We start from the raw sequence: 18,976 nt of genomic DNA, 5'->3' as shown, positions 1-18,976 counted from the left end.
CTTTGGCGTATTAGTATATGAAGATGAATTATTCATTTATTTGATTTAATGTACATTTCTAATTCATTATGGGCGTGTTTAATTTCTAATATGTATGATAATGGGAATGTGTGTGTGTGTGTGTGTGTGTGTGTGCGAGCGCGCGACTGTGTGTGTGTCACTATGTGAGCCCGTGCGTGTCTGTGACCCACCAGGTAGGTCAGCCTCTTGCATAACTTTGGAGACATGCAAACCTCAGAATGCTGCGGGCGAAACAAGAGGTTGACGTCAAAATCGGACTTGAGGATTTTAGAGGTCGCCGGTCATGTGAGTTGGTGCCTGTGTATTCGTAAATGTGGTCATTTAGCCTCGATCTTTGCAAGAATATGTAAGTCATCAAGTCGCATTTACAGGAGCCAGAGTGGAGGAGAGAGAAGCGAGCACAAAGACACTGACACTCCTGCAGAGAGAGCCAGGCCAAATTAATAAGTGTAAATGGGGAAGACAAAGCACAGCGGGCAGTAAAACTCATGACTGACACACACACACACACACACTCCATGTACAAATAGGCTGAGAAATTAGTAAAAACTGACGTCAACCCCTGAAAAATGATCCAAAAAAAACCTACAAAGGAGAAAGTCAAGTGCAAAAGTGAGCACAGCTCGAAGTGAACTGTTTTTTTTCCCCCTCCCCCTTTCACTCCTCTCAGTTATCTGCATGTCTCCCCTGGGAGCTCTCACATCATTTGGCATGTGTTAGAAAGATCATTTGTCACTCCGTCGGCGAGATGAGCTGCAGAATGTGCTGCAGTAATAAATGGGTTGTGAAAATGAAATGGTATTACATCTGGATATACTTTCACTCTACTTAGTACACAAGAGCACCTTTGAAAAGTGCTGTTTTCTCAAATTAGCGGCTGCTTTTTCCTCCTCCTTCACCACTCCGTTCCTCTTGTCTCTTTCCTACCTTCACTGTCTTGAAGGTAGGAAACCACATTCCACATTCAAAGGTGTAGTTTAAAAAAAAAAAAAAAGTCCCTTGAAAATTAAATGTATTTCAAAAACGTTTAACCAGGCCTAAAATGCCACTTAATACAAGTCATTATTTGAGCTCCGCCGGCGCCACAACTTGCGGTGATTATTTATCAGCGCAATTTCAGCCGCCACAGTTCACACCACATTAAGTCTGCGCTCACGACCTGCAGCCTCGAAGCCAGGAATTTAAAAAAAAAAAAGAGGGGGATGGGTGGACGGGGGCAATAAGGGTCGAGTAAAAGCAGGTGTGTGGCAGAAAATGCAGAAGGAAATGGGAAATAAATGGGTTTCTTGTAGCGGATGGAAAAATATTGGTTGAAGGGCGCATGAGAAAATAAAAGCGGGTGGGGAAAGAGGCAGCAACAAGGTTTTGAGAGAGATGCAGTTTGCCATCAGATGTGCATCAGAGGAAGGCCAGCGCTCATTGTGTGGCTCCCGCTAGGACCTTACTTAATGAGCGAAGCGGCCCAGTCTTAAAGTGGGAGGGGAATTAGCTATTCATCCGGACAGAAAAACAAGCCTGGCAGACCCTGCACTCCCTTTGTTTCCCTTTCTCACACACCAACCCCCACAAGTTGTGTAACTGACTCAAGGCCAATTATCTACAAATAGATGTTTGTATTAGGAAGAACAAGGTGGTCTCTTGAGGTGAACCTCATATTGTAAGGAGAGGTGCCCGACAGCAGATGAGGGGCTCCGCAAGGGTTCCCCCAGTTAAACTTGTTGGGATAACTTTCACTGGTGCCAGGAAGAAGAAAAAGGAATCCACTTCTGTCTGTTCTTTACTTTCTGTGCAGTTGTTATAAGACAAAGTGTCTATGTAGGTATTGGGCTGCACGTTGGAGCAGTGGTGAGAGCTGCAACCTCACAGCAAGAAGGTCCTGGGGTCGAATGCCCTTCTCAAACTTTCTGCATTATGCAAAACTCACTTTATCAATGTTTTCTGACAGCAACATGTGACTCTATGCAGTCAATAAACTCCACCGATATGAGAAAAGACCTACAGTATTTCTTTATTTCTTTAAGTTAAGTGTGAGGGCTAAATACACTGTTCTTGTGAAAATGTGTCAAGTCTAACGACTAATCTGTCGTGCAAGTGTAAGACAAAAGGATGTGTGGGACATAATGAGACTTTTAAATATTGATGTTTAACAGTGACATACAGATGCACAAATTAAAAGACAACGAGGCCGCCCCTGTTTTAATGCTCTTTTTTTTTTACACTCTTTAGTTTCACAGCTTCTTTAAAGATTTGTGCTTTGGCGCCACTGCAAGCAGTTTAGGAGACGAGAGCCTCTTTGAACGGGAAGCCTGGCGAGAATGAAATGTAATCGGTTTGTTTCAGTCAGGACGGCAGTTTTGTCTCGGCAGCCTTTACCAGACGTGACGTGAGATGAAGACACGAGGGCACCGGGGACGAGCGGTGGCAACGTTGTGATTCAGTGCGGGTCACTATTGATCGAGTGCACATGCCTAATGCTCTCCGAGCTTATAAAGCCCCGCGTTTACTTAGCATGCACGCTTCGGTACATACGGACTCGTGCGCGTGTACTTGTCAATACCAGCTGTGGGCCTGCGGATCCAGGCAATATCAAGACTCCTGTCTCCATTCAGCTGCTCTGATCGATGCCTGTTTGTTTTTGCCTGCTACGTCCCCGCCCGTCCTCTGGGGGCTGCAGCACAGAACTTGGACAACTCCGCGCGTGAGCGCGTTCACGTGCGTGTAAGATTTACCTTTCGAACATTCAGCCAGTAGCCGATGATGCGGTCTGTGGCCTCGGGATCTTTTTGCGTCCACTGCAGGTTGTAGGAATAGTTGTTCCCTTTTTGGATGCGGACTGGGTTGGGCGTGTCATAGTAGAACTCGGCGTTGTAAGGTCGCGCTGTGGGGTCAAAAAAGGAGGTCAGAAAAAGGCTCCGGTGATAATTTGCGACGCCGAACACGAAGCGCCGTCCGGCTGACTCACCTGAGACGTTGAACGTGCACGTGGACGTTCCCACGCTGCTGCTGACTCGACACTCGTACGTGCCATTCTGGCCGGGCTCCAGTTTGAATTTCAGCTCAGGCGTCTCCTTGAGGTCGGGCATGGGCATGGCCATGGCCATTCTCATGAGGCCGCCGTTACGAAACCAGCGGATGTCTGTAAGGCGAGGGGGGTTCGCCCGCAAAACCGCGCACCTCAGTGTCACCGTCTGCTGGTTCCTGGAGCGCACATCCGCAAAGACCGGGTCCAGAATTGGAGGGTCTGTAGAGGGGAAGGAAACTCATCAGTCATCACTTGTGTCGGTTGCCAGTGAGACACTGGTGTGTGCACTCGGTTTATCAGGTAAAGTGTTCAGGTCCTTGTTAATTCAAAGAGCTAATAAGCCAATCAAATGGCAGCAACTCACTGTACTGTATTTAGGCCTGCAGACATGGAGAAGACAAATTGCTTCAAAACAGGGAAGAAAGGGGAGTCGAGTGACTAACTGGGCGGGCTGATCTAAGTGTGTTTCATAAACTGCCGCTGATCTAGAGTGGGTTTCAGGCACAACCACCTCCAGGGTTTACAGACAATTTTCCCAAAAGAAGAAAATTCTCAGTGATGAAAGTTGTATGAAGGAAAATGTGTTGTTGATGTCAGGCAAGAGAGCAATATTTACCAAGTTTCCCCTAAATATAAATCATACTCACGGGCTCATCTCGTTAATGCCGTCATTTAAAATTGTTTTCCATTTTTTTCCTCTCCAGTGAGGGAGAGGACAGACAAAAACTAAGATGTGGACGGTGCAAAATGGTCTGTGGACGGGACATTATCATCCTTCATCTCTCATTCCCCCTGCCTCGCCATGTTTGGCTCCTCCGCAGAGTACATTTTTTGAAAGCATGAGAAAACATTAGTTTTGACAAATCACCTGACAGGGAGGGGCTGTTATTGCCATGAGGCATCATACGTTTGAGGCGTGAAGCCCATCCCCGCTGCTAAACTAGCCCTAACCAGTTGTAATTAACCTGTCAGGGGGCGACGTGTGGCTCTGCGGGTAATGGCAGGCTAGCTGTCGTTGCCCTGGGGTCAGCTAAGACACAACGTAGCCAAAATGACATTGCCGCAAATCACCATCCGGCTCGTTCACCCCTGGCTAATCATGTGGATAATAGACAAGATGCTAATGGCAGTATTGTCATGCTAACGATTATGAGATCTGGTGTTAGGGCCCCCGGAGGTGAGCCGGCTTGAGAAGGCACCCTTATGAATCAAGTTTATCAGACTCTGATGTGTAATTACAGACTAATCTGGGCCCTGATTGTAATTTAGACAGATAGGGAGGATTGAGCAGCACTGCAGAGGGAGACCGACATAAAGATAACATAGGCATCACCGGGGAGCGAGTGGGACATATGCTTTGACAGTTCTGAATACAATGCGGGGATATCCAAAGAGAACACTCTATGCTTCTCGGGAGAAGTGACAATAACAATGGGAACCATTGAAACACGGGTTTCCAACTGTCGCAAATGAAACAAACAATTGATATCTGTGAATGAGCCAAAAATGAATCGGTCATTTTGTTATCTTGACGCAGGTAAAGGCCCAGAGAAACCCCTTTAAATTGTCAAAATGAAGTCATCATCATTTCTCCATGTGTTTGAACTCATGTATAACCACGATTGGCGAGACTGGAAAGAAGTCCAGCTAAAATGTCACCAAAGGCACCTGCTTGGCCAGGGCCTGTCTGTCGCTAATCATTCAGTATGTCATCTTGTGTATCTGTGCAAATGGAAGAATCGTAAAATGCATCCTCTGAAAAACACATAAAAACAAACATCTATCTGTCTATCTATCTATCTGCTAAGCTGTATTTGTGACTTCCTGTAGGAGGTAGATGTATATTCATGTATATATGTGTGTACGTGAGTGACCCACCCCAATGCCTCCTGCAGCCACAGTGGCACCGATCAGTCAAAGGTCACAGTGTAATCCTATGCACTGATTAGTGTATGGTCACATACTCTGCTCCCACTTATAGACACATGCATATTGATGGCTGTCTGACATTGGACATCAGTGGCAAGGGTAAAGAAAAAGAGCCAAACTTTGGGAATAAAGTGGTGCGAACAAACAGAAGCTGCCAGTGGTTTCAATCATTGCGCCTGCTGTAATTTGGTGGGAAGTTTAACGCAGGCCTTTTGCTCAACTTCAATATTTATTTGACTGCTGTATGACTTTTAATGAGAAGTCTTACTTTTCCCAAGGCCTGGGGTAACTTTAATCCCCCTCCAAACCTTTCTTTGTTCGCACTGTCGATGGCGACTCATTCAGAACTCACAACCGCAGGCCTTACAGACAGAAAGGGTCCGGCCCGTGTGAACACACGGCATCGCTATCAGTCTTATTGAATGCGAAATGGATTCCATCCAGGAACGCAACACTGACCAAGCCAAACATTTGCATTACACAAAGAGAAAATCAATTTACATGAGCCCGGGAGGAGGGAGGAGGTGAAGGGTGGCCTGGGGGGGGGGGGGGGGGGGGGGGGTAGTGTGGAGGGGAGAGTCAGAGAGAGCTCTTCAAGGAGAAGACAATGAAGAAGACAAATGACAGGGGGAGTGCGGTGTGAAAGTGAGAGAAGTCGATGATGGAGTATGGGAGGTCGGGGAAGAACGAGAGGATGCGGGATGCAGAAAGGGAAGCACAAGACGGAGAGGGATCCTCTCCCATGGCCGGCAGTTAGCTGATGGATGATGATGAGAGTGGGAATGAGGAAGAAAAGCCAGCTTTCTGGGAGGGGAAAGGTGGGGACACAGGGAAGGGATACAAGGCTGATTATTTATTTATTTTATTATTTCATGGACGCCCGACAAGAACAAACTTATCCTCGCAATTACATTTGCAAAAATAAATAAATAAATGGATGAATGAGTAAATAAGCACATTTACATCCATTAAGAGCAAACTAAGAGCGGACCAGGAGTGTTTTAAATCAACTGGGCAAACGTGAATAAACTAGGGCTGCATGCGCAATTACGATGGAAGTCGTGATTATACATTCTAGCAGTTAACGCGCTACTGCTACAGGTTTCTTTTTAGTTAAAAAGGGAGCAGATTGACAGACTGCATGTCAACGCTGGGGATATTTACAGTCAATGAGAAATGACACTAACATTACTCCAAAAACAACAACAACTCTGACCACAACATGTGAACGACAGAGGCAGCAGACGCCAAAGTGTCCTGGTGTGTTGCACACTTTGTGCATCAGCTGTTTTCTGGATCAAGTAAAAACCACCTCAAGGAAGCGCACAAAGCAAACCAGCAAAGTTATTTTAGAATATCTGCTGTTTATCTATTGATGCAGGTTTTCATAACGTGGATTAGAAAACGGCCGTGGAAACCAGCTTTCTATCACTGGAAGTACAGAACAGGGTGGAAAAACGAGTGGAAAGAAGTAAAATGACGGAAACAAGAACCACGTTTCCTTCACTCGGTTTGGAACCTTTTCCTGATACGATTCATTATTCACTGAATCTTTTGAAGCTAAAAAAAACATCAACACACATTTTCTTTCATAGTGCCGCTGCCTTCCCTCCTCCATCTCTACAGCCCTTAACCCTGCTTTCCTGTTTCCAGCTCTTCCTCCTCCTTCCCCCTCCTCCTCCTCCTCCACCTCCCCCTCTCCGTCCTGCTCATGCATCTGTGTCATGTCTCTGTCTCCCTATTCGGTCCAAAGTGGGGTGGCCACCTGGTCCATTAATCAGACTTGTACAATGTGGACAGCAAAGCTCTCACAGTGTTGCCCTCCATGCCTTGCATTAGCAAACCCTTTAAATCCCTCTTGAGGAGCAGAGACGTTGGTCATACAGGGAACATTACTCTCATAAAAAAAAAATTAAAAAACACCAAAGTGATTCTGCTGCTTTGTTAATCTTTTCGCATCCACTTTAATTAGAGACTTGTTTTTTTGTTTTTGTTTTTTGTTTTTTTAAGACAATCTTTTTTTACTCTGATAATAAACAGGTCACTCTCAAAATTAAATGTAAAGCGATGATTTGGAAAAAAGAAGATAACTTTCCAAAATAAATCTGGACACTGTTTATCCTGAGGATAAAACAGCCAGATATTTCTTCCAAGAGGGACACATTTCTGAACCAATTTGTTCTGTATTGTGCCTCGTCTTTCAATATGACATGTCGTGCTAGCTCCCCCCCCCCGCCAACAAGCCGAGTGTCCTGTACATTTGAATTTTACCCCTTGAACTTGTATGCAGGTCACTCTGGGAGTGTGCGGCAAAGGCTGACGAGAATACTGAATTGCTGTGAACATAAATTTACTGAATTAAGCTCCACCCAGTGCCGAGGCTGTGCACAAAAGCGTCTTGTTCGAAAATATTCACAAGCAGACCCTGATTTTCGAGGTACCACTTCAGCTAGCAGTCAGGAACAAGGTCCTTGAATCAGCACCACAAGAATGTTACTGCTTAGGCTTCGAAATGTACTTGCTGGTTTATATGACCTTGTTGAGAGTCAGAGTATGAAATTTTGCAGGTCCGTATTGACAGCAATATCTGTATTGACAATAGCAGTGTTTTTTTTAATTTATTTATGTTTTTTTTTTTGTGATAATAATGCAAAGCTTTCATTGGACTATATGTGAATATGTGGATATATGCAAATTTGATGGTCCATGCTCCAAAGTTTAGAGAGGTGGCACTTTTTCACCCCCGAAAGCCCAAAAACAAAAACAGAGATTTGGAATTTGGGAAAAGCAGTGCAGAAGACGGCGTCAATATTTATAACCACACATTTGTTCATTCTTGCTGCCACTAAATTCCTACATTACTCAATCCGAACTTCCCCGCATTCATTCATTCCTCCAATATTGTACATACAGTATATATGTTCATTTAAGTGCATGTCAATGTCAGTTGTCGAGGTATACATATAGGACCAGTTAGTTTTTTTTCCACCCCTATTTTAACCTGTGCCAGTAAAGAACAGCACTGAAGGGTTTTCTGAACTTCTGACTGAGCTTCATACGTCTTTATTTTTCTTGCCCTGGGATGGTTATTATACTTTAATGACAGGGCCACATGTTTCTGTGTCCTTGGATTCCCTGATCGATGTCTTATGTATCTAAATGGCATTGGAAGCATTACACCAAGTACTACATTTGGACGGCTCAAACTAAGCCAATTACCCCCTTTTATGCCATTTTGTCTGTAAGTTGGGATGGCAGGCCCGGTTTCACGATACTTCGTGGATAGCAGCATCTCTCACTACAGTCAGCCTTTCAGCGAAATGTGGACATGCATATGTATTGCTGCCGAGGCCAACTTCGACAATAGTATTATGTATAATAATTTTGTTCTGTGGGTGTGCAGACGTTTTAGATGTAACCTGGAGTTGCCCTTTTTATGCAAGCTCCCCAAAGCAAAAATGGGATTTTGTTCAAAAATACAAGGCCAGCGGACGAAGCGCAAACAAGCAAAAGCAGCAACCGCAGAGCTGAGGGATGGTTTTCTACAACTCGATTGTATAAATGCGGACACCTAAAGGACATATGTATTAGCTCTACACTATAGCTTCCAGGAACACACAAATTGAAGCTGTATTTCACCCTCACCAGCTGCTCAGTAGCCGTGCGCAAGTGGAATAGTCACCGTGAATGTAGGCATGATTGAAGTGTTGCTGAAGTAGGTAAAAGTAGGTAACCCCATGGGAGGTGGTTGGGGGGGCGTAGTGAAATTATGTGTGTTACTTTAGCAAGGCAGATCCTCTGCTCTCTCTCAAAGCACATCCTCTGGGAGCTTTGGGATGACTTCACTGGAGGGCTCAGAAAGAGGAAAAGGTAGATTCAGTACAAAACAGCCTTTAAGCTGCAGGGGAGTTTCCACCGTTCCTCTCACCATCTGTTATCCATCCACACTGTACATAGGTTTGAGCAGTGTGTGAGTACTACACTAAAGTTGACTATTGGAGAAAGAAAGTTTAGTGTCTCTCTCGCTCTTTGCCAGAGATGTGAAGTGGTAACAGTGTGGTTAATGCTTCACAGTCAGAGCAGTGAGTCACATTTCAAAAGTCCTTCTGGAAGACAGCCCATGGACAACTGTTACAAGTGGGAGGTCCCTCCCCTCCACATTGTGGGAGGCATTGTGTTTTCTTTACTTCTAATAGAGCCATAAGGCAAAGTTCAATGCTTTCTATCGGTAATTTACTGCTGCAAATAGAACAGAACCACACCCCCCATTTTCTCTGCCTATTTGGTCCTGTTGCAATCTGACAGGCTGAAAGCAGTGGGGAGGTTTTCAGATGCATTTGCATGATTTATCTGTTGCCTCAGCGGCTGAGTTGCGTTGAAAAGCTTAACATTTAAAACGTAAACTAAAAATTTTATCACTGTCTCTGTACTTGTAATAGGTATTATATAAATATTTCAAGTAATCTGGAAATCTGGAGTACAATGTGGATATTTTTTCTCCTTAATATTAAACTTCATTACTCCATGATTAATTCATTTTGTGTTGTTGATTTAATGAGTGTTGCTCTTTTTGATTTTCATCTAAAACACCATCATTAATCTCTCTACTGCTGATGTTCGCTGCTGCCTTTTTGCCAGTGGATCATTAATGTTTCATGTATTCCTGTCTGATGCTCAGAATAGACGCAGCAACAATAGTACGCAGAGGCAGCGCTTTGAATCAAGTCCAAATTCAGGAGGTTGCACAAGTGGAAATTTGTGCTCCTTGTGTGACCAGAGCATCTATCCTGTGTGTGATATATATTTAATGTTGTTGCACAAAAGGTCCAGGATGATCCTGATGCGTAACACTCACACTGCACGTTTACTTGAACCTGTGCCTCTCTGCGTTTGATGTTGAGCCCATTGTAGGGAGCCGTCTGGCAGCGGTAAATCCCCGTCATGTCGCGGCTGACGTTCCTCAGCCTCAGACGTCCGTCGGGTGTCTCCACCATTGTCTTTCCACCCGGCATCAACAGGTCCTTCTCTACCCGGGACCAGAGGACAGGCGGACGTGGTTTCCCATCCACCACCAGGCAGACCAGCTCAGCGTTGGCCCCCTCTCGCACACTGACTACCTGCGCTCCAGCTGGAACTGACAGCACCGGAGGGGAAACTGGAGGAAATGGAAACAAAGAAATGGGAGATTTTCATTATTATCATTATTATTATTATTATTTTTATTATTTCAATCTCTTGCACCAACTACTGAAATGTTCAAAATTCAAATATCAATCATGAAGTGTTAGCTGTACTGTGGATACGGGGAGGCAATTAAAAAAAAGTTCTTCACGTTCATATTCATCTTAGGTGCTTGGTACATCAATGGTAGAACCATCAATGGCTTGGTACATCAATGGTAAAACAAATGACAGAATAAAGTAATTGTGCATATCAAGTTTGCAGAGAAGGGCAGGAACTGTTTCAGTGGCTCTAACTAACAAAATCGGGTCATTTTCTAATTCAACATAACAACACGCCTACCACTGTTCTGGGATATGTTGACGTCTACTCGAAGCTCTGGCACTTTGCTTCCTGGGAAATTAGCCACGCAGCTGTAGGTGGCCACGTCTCTGAACTTCATGTCCACAATTTCCAAGCTGCTGGTGCCGGGCGCCATGTCTGGGTCGCTGCGCAGCAGGATCAGGCTGTCCGAGTTGTAGACAGGTGCTCCATTTTTGAACCAGGTGTAGTTGACCTTGTCCTGTGGGGTGGCGTCCACGTGGCACGACAGTTTCAGGTCCCGGCCCATTTGTATGGTCTCGCTATCCTTGTTGGAGTCTGGTGTGATCTGGAAGGTCAGATTGGCCATTGCTACATTCGGGTGGCAAACAGAGGAAGACACGAGAACAGTAAAAATGGTTAAATTTTCAAAATTCATTGTGAATAGAGTCCCTAGTGGGTTTACTGAAGGTTCCATTTAACGTTGTTTTACTAACAATAATGTGTCTGGGCACAGATAACTTGGACAGGTGAGTGACAACACTGCCAGCTGGGTATTTTCTTCTTGTCTGTGTCCACGTCCAAACATCAGTTTTAGCAGAACGTCAAAACTTTGTATTTTTGCTACAGGAGATTCACAGAAGTTTTTTTGGAAGAACATCGTACTCGACTAGAGTCTGGGATTAAAACTAAAATTCGATACACATTTACAAAGTGAGACTTTGAAGTGTCCCACCAATCTCTTTCACCTGAAGATCAGATATTTTGGAATTGCTTTAATATGAGAGACATTCCAGAAAACTTAAGAATAATAATAAAAATAATAAGCTAAAACTAAATTGCAAATTGACACATTAGTGTCATGGGGGAGGAGGGGGATTAATTTGTTACAGAATGGGTGAGATTTAAAGAGGAAGCAAAAAAAGGAGAGAAAAAAAGGCGTAGAGAGGACGTTGGATATTGTGACGGGGGGGAGATAAAAGAGGGAGACGGCGAAGAAAAATAATGGAGGCAAAAGAGCAGGGGATAAAAACAAGGACAAAGACTAACTCTTACACTGTCACATTCAATTTTCACTTTCAAAGGCGGCGTTTCCCCAAAAGATTTCCACGCTGAATACAAAACAGCCCTCTGGTTCCCCACTGGGGGAGATGGGCTGCGAGGAGAGGAGGGGCCCGATTTAACCTTGTTTTGAGGCGCTTTCATGGCGGAGTCACGGAAGTGAAGCAGTGGCCATATGGCCAACACAAGACTGCATCTGCACCTGGTTAACGTAGAGATAATGATGTGCGTGCAGACGCGTGTGTGTGTGTGTGTGTTTGTCATAAGTAAGCCGGTGTGCACGTGCCGGCGCTCTGCCTCCCTACCTGCAAACTGCTGCCTCTGCTGCCTGAACGAGCAGGCGGGCTGCGTGTGCACGTTTGCGCGTGCTTGTGATTCGCCACTCTGCCACCTGCGCTGGTGCGAAGACGTGTTCAGGCCCATTAAGCTAACAGGAGAAAGCCATCCAGCATACGCTCTCTCCGGCGTTAACTAACAGAGGAGACTGTCACTAATTGCCTCGACATCAGTCCAAGCAATTGGAATGAAAAAAAAAAAAAAGATCAAAGGGGCTAAAAATAGCTGGAGGGGAGAGAAGAAAAAATATATATGGAGGGCTCGTGTGTTAACAAGCCAGGTTATGGGCAAAAAGAGTGAAATCGGATTTTTTTGACCACGCTCACGAGAGCTCAACTAATGCTGGTCACATGTGACAGGTGGGAGGGAATTTGGTGTAAAACAGAACACAACTCTTACTTACTCCTGACAATGACATTGACGTTCTTGCGAGCCGGGTTGCCCACATTGTTGACCGCTGTGCAGTTGTAGAATCCGGCGTCAGCCGGAGTGACAGCCCGCAGGATCAGCGTTGGCCCCCGGACCAGGGCACTGAGGGGGAGGGGTCCGGGGTAACGCACCCAGGTGACAGTGGGAGCCGGGAAGCCCGCGGTGATGTCACAGGACATCTGCAAATCCTGCCCAGGATCCACCACCACTGTGTCGTTCACCGACAGCCGGATCATGGGAGGCGCTGGAGGGGAGAGACAAAAACACATCTTTATCCGATTGATTCATGCTGAGTTTTCCAAGCCTTGAGAATCTCCACGAGCAACACATACAGCGAATATCCACAGCAATGACTGTTAAGATGTCAAATCTGTCAGCAGCAAGTTGTATTGGCTCAGTAATGGAAACAAAAGTGTATCAACTGCCCCGCTGACATCCCAAAATAAATCTGGTACAGTTTTTGCTCTTCAGTGGGAAATAGAAGCACTCTTTCTGAGATCATCTCTACTGGGCAAATTTAGTACTTTAGCTTAGCCCTGAGGACTCCTTGATCATAAATCAACTCCTCGAAAATATTTCAGAACGGTTACGCAGCAAATAAATTGGTCATTGCGAAAAAAATAAATAAATTGTCAAAAATTTCAGTTGTGGCGACCTGAGCTGATTCACAAAAAGTTACAATAACGCAGAGTGAAATGCTTGTGATTTTCACACTGTTTTTTTTTTTTTTTTTTTCGATTGATCAAAGACTAAAATGATCATAATTACATAAAGCTCCAACTGTTGGGGAGATGCCACATATGTGGGCTTCAGGGTAGGTTGTTTGTTAAAATGTTATTGAGGTTTATTTTGTATTGTATTTAAATTAGGAGCAGGCCATCCTCGTAGAGAATCAGGTTTTTGTTGTACCCGAAATAAAAGTGGCTCTGGAAAGAGATTTTTATCTTTTCTGTTATTTTTTCCCTTCTTTTTTAAACATCTTTTTTTGACCTTTACTCACGCAGGGTTATATTGCAACAACTCAATCACAAATTTTCAGAGACATTGGCAATCTTATTGTGTAAGACTCTTTGGCCTGATATGTGGAATGTAAATCACAATTGTGAATTATTTTGACGGCAGGTTTTAATTCTCAATGTTTCTTATAAACTCAGTGATCTTGCATCATTGGCAACTGTGTTTCTGCAAAAAAGAAAGGGATCCTACCTGAGTTATTTCTCTGAAAAGTGGTGGAAGAGTGGGACGGGCAAGCCATTACATTTTCAGTAAATTATGTGTGATGTTTTAAAGCTTTTTTTAAAAAAAAAAACCCAAAAAAACAACAACAACAAAGCCCAGCCGTTTAAAATACTATAAAGTATTTCCTGAGGGAGCATGACCTCCATTTAGGCTGCAGCCTTCAATGAAGTGGTTGCCCTTACAAGCTGAGCATTAAAGAAGTATTAAAAAAAGAAGCTCCACCTTATGGCAGCAATCCTGTGAGCAACATCTTATAATGGCTGATAGCATATCTTGCCACAGGGCATGAATGGGAGGACAGAAAGGCAACATTAAGAGAAATGAGCTTGTGGCCAAGGTGTCACCTGTCACCGTCCCTGGAGTGGCTACAAAAATAATTTTCCTGTGATCTCACCCCCCACCCCCATCACCCTCTCACCAGTACAAAAAATACCCTGGGGCAAAAAAAAAAAGAAGAAGAAAAAAGTCAAGCCTTAGTTCACTTTTGGAGCCGGATCACTGTCACAAATCTGAGTTCAGGACTGAGTATGTTCCATTACCTCTTTGTACGTGTTCATGCACTTAAACAAAAATAAATTAACCTGGCTCAATTGATGCATTGTCAATTAAAATAGGCACTGTGAAAATACGTGCTTCTTAAAATGATGTGTAGGACTGTGCAATAGCAATGGCATTTCATTTATATTGACAGGGCTTGTATTTAATGACTCAAAGGTCTCTCCCAATTCTGAAGGCAATATCCAAATATCTTGAATCATGATAGGGAACAAACTACACAAGCAGAAAAGTAGCACACAATTCTCTCACAGATACGCTGCCCTTTTATGGCAAGAAAACCTGAGAGGACAATTCCTGTAATGAAAGAAAAACCATGATAATGAGGTTTGGAGAGACAGACTAAAGAAAAGTGTGTGCCTTGTAATAGCAGTCATAGTAAACAGAATGTGAACAGCACGGGATCGTCCACAGAGTGTTAGTCTGATAATTGCAAGTCCATTATCAATATTGGACCATCACAACAATGATTAACAATCAGTTATTTTACTATTACCAAAGTGAATCTGTGCAGGGGGACAATTAAATTAAATCAAAAGTGTTGAGCATCTGGCGTGAATCACGACTGTGAGTCATTTCACGGGACACTAACGTTTGCATTAATAAAATATCAAACAACGATCGAAATTACTGAATGACCGCGTTATGCATTATTCACCCACGGCCGAGCGTAGGCTACTAGAAAGTGTTCAGATTCACTTTATTCTGAGAGCTGTTGTGCATCAATTCCAATATGAAATGATGCGGCAAGACGGAATGTGAGGTTTTGAATCTGAACATTTCAAAGCTTTTCTCTCGACGGGTTTGTTTGGATGGACCCGAGAGAACACGACAGACCTAATCCTCTGTGAGTGTCTGACCCCGCAGAGTACAGGAAGCCATTCATTCATCAAATAGACTTTATGCAGTCCATCCTCTCATCTCATCACCCCCCCCGCCTTGTTTTTGTTTCGTTTTTTTACCAGACTGCACTCGGTAATGTAATGAAAGAGGAGCATCCAGGCTCGACAAAATAGTTTGCGACCACACCTATCTAGCAATAAGATCACTGACCCACACACACACACACACACACACACCCACACACACAGACTCAGACCGTGACAGATTCAGGACAACACAAGTACATGCACACCTGCTTAACACTGGCATTTCAGTTCACATAACCTCACGAGTGCCGGTAACAAAAGTGACAAGGAATTTCTCTGCGGTAACAATCTGCAATCAGCTCTGTCCACTTCTATCAAAGCAAAGCCAGTGGCCCAGATGACCACGAAGCTGCTAAGTCCTGACATTTATAAACTTTCTTTTGGTTTTGTCTATTTTTGAAAACATTTCCTGTTGGTTAAAAACAAGGCCACAAATGACTTGAAGTGACGCTGAGAAATGAAGAGGATAATAGAATTAGTGTTAAACAGCTGTTCAAACGTCAGCCAGAGGGAGGTAGTGGAAGATGTTCCCCCGAATGGGCCAACAATTGTTTTTTGTTTGTTTGTTTTAAAACATGCAGTGTTATTTTTTTTGCGTCGTATGTATATATATATATATATGTATATATATATATATATATATATATATATATATATATATATATATATATATATATATATATATATATATATATACATGTATATATATATATATATATATATATATATATATATATATATATATATATATATATCCAGAAAAAAAAAAATAATAAATATATATATATATATATATATTTTTTTTTTTTTTTTTTTCTGGATCAAGAATCCACAAAACGTTTATCTGGAAATTTTAGTCAAAACAACTACTTCCTGTTAAAGTGAATGTCATACAATGCAATATCTACTTTAATTTGTTCAAATTTCCATGTGCGCATGCACACTATTTGGAATTAATGGACAGTAACGCCTCGAATGTAGTGACCCTCATAAAAACCAGTCCTATACAGCAAATAAGAACAAACTTAAGACACGTGTGACCCCAGGGTCTGGGAAAGGATGAGTGTAAAGTTAATAGAAAATCACAGAGGGAAAAAAAACACATATGAGTAAGAGACAACACTATTTGTGGAGCAAAAAGGAAGGAACTGAGGCTTTAAGAATTATAGCTTCAATTTCCTGGGGATGCGTGGGTGACGGTGGAGCTGGGATCAGTCTGAGCTCTTCCCAAAGTAATGGGATTTATGTGCAGCGCAGCAGTTTACAACATGGTAACAAATACCTCTCTCCTCCAGTCACACACTGTCACTCCCTCGCCTCCTATTCTCTCCGTCACCTCTCTATCTTCGCTATCTGTGTCTTTATCTTCCCTTTTCCTCCTTTTGCAGCGCATTCCTTCAATCACAGTCACAAATAGAGCGAAAAGGATCCTCAGAGTTTGTTTTTTTCTCCCGTGTTTACAATTACATTCATTCAATGCACTGTGGTTGATGTGGCACTCTAGCCCAATGGTGTTCTATTCATTCAATCAGAAATTAACTTAGTGAGGATGTTTATCTAAACCTAAAAGAAAGTTAAAAAAAAAATAAATAAAGCTTTGATTTAAACCAAAATGATACGATAATTGTAACAAAGACCAAATAAGGACATTTCCTAACAACCATTTTTCACCAAATTGTTCTCTGACAGTGTAAGTTTCAAGGCAAGAGCCCAGTTAAGGTTTTGGCTAAGAATTTAGGTTAGTTTAGTTTAGGTTTAGTCAGGCTGCACAAAAGAACGGAAAAGGATGGAAAGAAAATTGAATGTTTAGAGGCAAAGTAAAGTAAAGGAATTGAGTTTATCTGAAATACACTGCAGGGTTGGGCATATTGTTAAGTAGGTGAGGGTTAGGCTGTAAAAAAAGGATGCGTAGTAATAGAAGTCAGTGCAAAGCTGTTTGTGCTTGTGTGTTTTTGCATCTGCAGCATGTTCATAGGTGTTTACACAGCGGTTTCTCTATCTGGATGCACATATGGGCACATTAGCCATCAGTTAAGGACCCGCAAGCAATTACTGTGTTACGGGAAAAATATCACGACAAGATGAAAGCAAATGTGGACCTGCTCAATTACGCACCTTCAGGTGCCAACAATTGTCAGCTTGAAGACTAAATAGATCACAAGACTTGAACTTTATGAACAGGCAGAGAGCAAAAGGTTTTATAGCTGAATTTATTTGTCTTGCAGGCACTCATGGGTATAAATTATTCAAATTCTCTGAGAGTGAGTCTAAGTGTGCAGAAAGAGCAAGGGTCATCAATTGTAAATTAAAGGCAGCACACTTTCAGAAGGGAAAAGTAAATTGCAAAGTGAGGTCTCCTTCTTCGAGTGACGCCTCCTGTAAAACGAAAAATCAAAGCAACCTGAAAAGCAGGTTTGCCTGTAGCGTAGCTCCTGATTGGACAGGATCTGACATTGGTGGGAAAATATCAGGGAAAAAATAGGATTTCAGCACCAGGGACAGCAACAGCAGCTCCAAGCTCGAGGTTGAATTATTATTTATTTATTTATTTTTTTACCCTGTTGTATTTTTGTATACAAAAATACAAAAGAAAAGTTTTTCCCTTTTGTAATGTATTTGTACTTTTTTTTTCACACACATCTTATACTCACCAAACTTCATTATTTAAAGTTGAGTTGTAAAAGGCAGTTTATAATGGAAGTTCTAAGTAATTGGTTAAAATGCATAATTATATACTGTATATACAGTATATGTCGTTTTATCAAAGCTGTATTTGATGAAAAATCCAACTGTTTGTACTAATTTGGTTACTTACTTTTAGTACAATGCCAGTGTAAAGTAATCTCTCGTGGTTCTCCGTCCCTCCATGAATCGAAGCCTTTTGCCAACACTGCCCCATTATAAACCCTGTTCGTAAGAGGCAGGCAAAGAGGATTTGGGTGCCATCCGCATTCAGTGCTCACTGCCGGTGGCCTCGTGCTTATACCAAATCCCAGGTTGGGATTATGATATAAAAATCAATCAATCCTCATGTCCTAGAATGGTGCATTAGTGACGTTTAGCGTGACCTAGTTGAATGGATTTAATCTGAGCAATGAATAACAACATGATAACAAAAGACAGCTCCGTTGGGAATAGCAAAATACACTTAACAGAGAAGTACTAAAAAGGTTGCTTTTTTTTTTCTTTTTTTTTTTTAAAAAGAAAAAAATCCTAGCTTGTATTTTTGGAGTCATACAAATTTCATACATTACTGATTCAATTTGTCCTTCCCTTTATTTTTGACTTTAGGCCACTCACTGATTTCTCTGTGCTGTGTGTTGTGGGGGGATGTCCCTATATATACATAGATTTCCAATGTTAAATTAAATGCACCTATGCTCAGTCTGAATAACTTGGACCCATATTTCTGCAGTACATCCTGCAAACATCGGGGGCAGTGTGGCAGTACAGGTCATGGTCATAGTGGACTCAAATATTAGTCTAACAATGAAGCACATTAGAGCAGGCTAGTCTGGCAGCTTCACTTACAGGCTCAGGGCCCTCCATGCTAGGCAGAGGTGTGTCACTTGATATAGATGGATCTGATTTCTTCCTATACAGGAGATTCGACAAGGTCGCATCAATCCAGAGCATCTTTTCTCACAAGTAACTGAAAGCACCGCACAAACTCTTGATTATTGTGTGTGTGAGCGTGAGAATGCGGCGGACGTGAAACACATAAGGAGATATGAAAACAGGTTGTCCTTTGGCAAACAGTGCAGAATATTTAGAATCACCATAGTTACTGATTTTTAAAATATGCTATACTATGCCATTATCATGCCAACTTGCAAACTTTCTAGAACACAACATGAAATTGAAGTGCTATCAGCGCAACTCAAAAAAACAAACAAAAAAGTGGGACCAGACAATAATCATAATAATGCAGAAAAAGAAAATCAATATTTTAATGTAACTTTTGCAACCTGGT

At 42.6% G+C, this 18,976-nt stretch overlaps 2 protein-coding genes across 3 annotated transcripts in view; both read right to left on the bottom strand.

Annotated features, from left to right (window-relative positions):
* The window catches only part of LOC142904391 (uncharacterized), a 329,108-nt gene that overhangs the window by 111,668 nt on the left and 198,464 nt on the right, over window positions 1–18,976 (bottom strand). The window lies entirely within an intron of this gene.
* mdga1 (MAM domain containing glycosylphosphatidylinositol anchor 1) overlaps window positions 1–18,976 on the bottom strand; it is a 147,596-nt gene that overhangs the window by 31,951 nt on the left and 96,669 nt on the right. For both annotated transcript variants that reach the window (XM_076050440.1, XM_076050449.1), the window contains exons 7-11: window positions 12,255–12,524; window positions 10,496–10,825; window positions 9,828–10,127; window positions 2,984–3,262; window positions 2,751–2,899 (exon numbers count right to left, since the gene is read on the bottom strand). In XM_076050440.1, coding sequence (XP_075906555.1) covers window positions 2,751–2,899; window positions 2,984–3,262; window positions 9,828–10,127; window positions 10,496–10,825; window positions 12,255–12,524 — 1,328 coding nt within the window. The remainder of the gene's footprint in view (window positions 1–2,750; window positions 2,900–2,983; window positions 3,263–9,827; window positions 10,128–10,495; window positions 10,826–12,254; window positions 12,525–18,976) is intronic.

Source organism: Nelusetta ayraudi, unplaced genomic scaffold (genome assembly GCF_046127955.1).
Source record: "Nelusetta ayraudi isolate G7.1 ecotype Tasmania unplaced genomic scaffold, CSIRO-AGI_Nayr_v1 ptg000005l, whole genome shotgun sequence".
Classification (NCBI taxonomy): Eukaryota; Metazoa; Chordata; class Actinopteri; order Tetraodontiformes; family Monacanthidae; genus Nelusetta; species Nelusetta ayraudi.
Note: the sequence above shows the minus strand (reverse complement) of the source record. Positions and strands in the feature narration are given on the sequence as shown.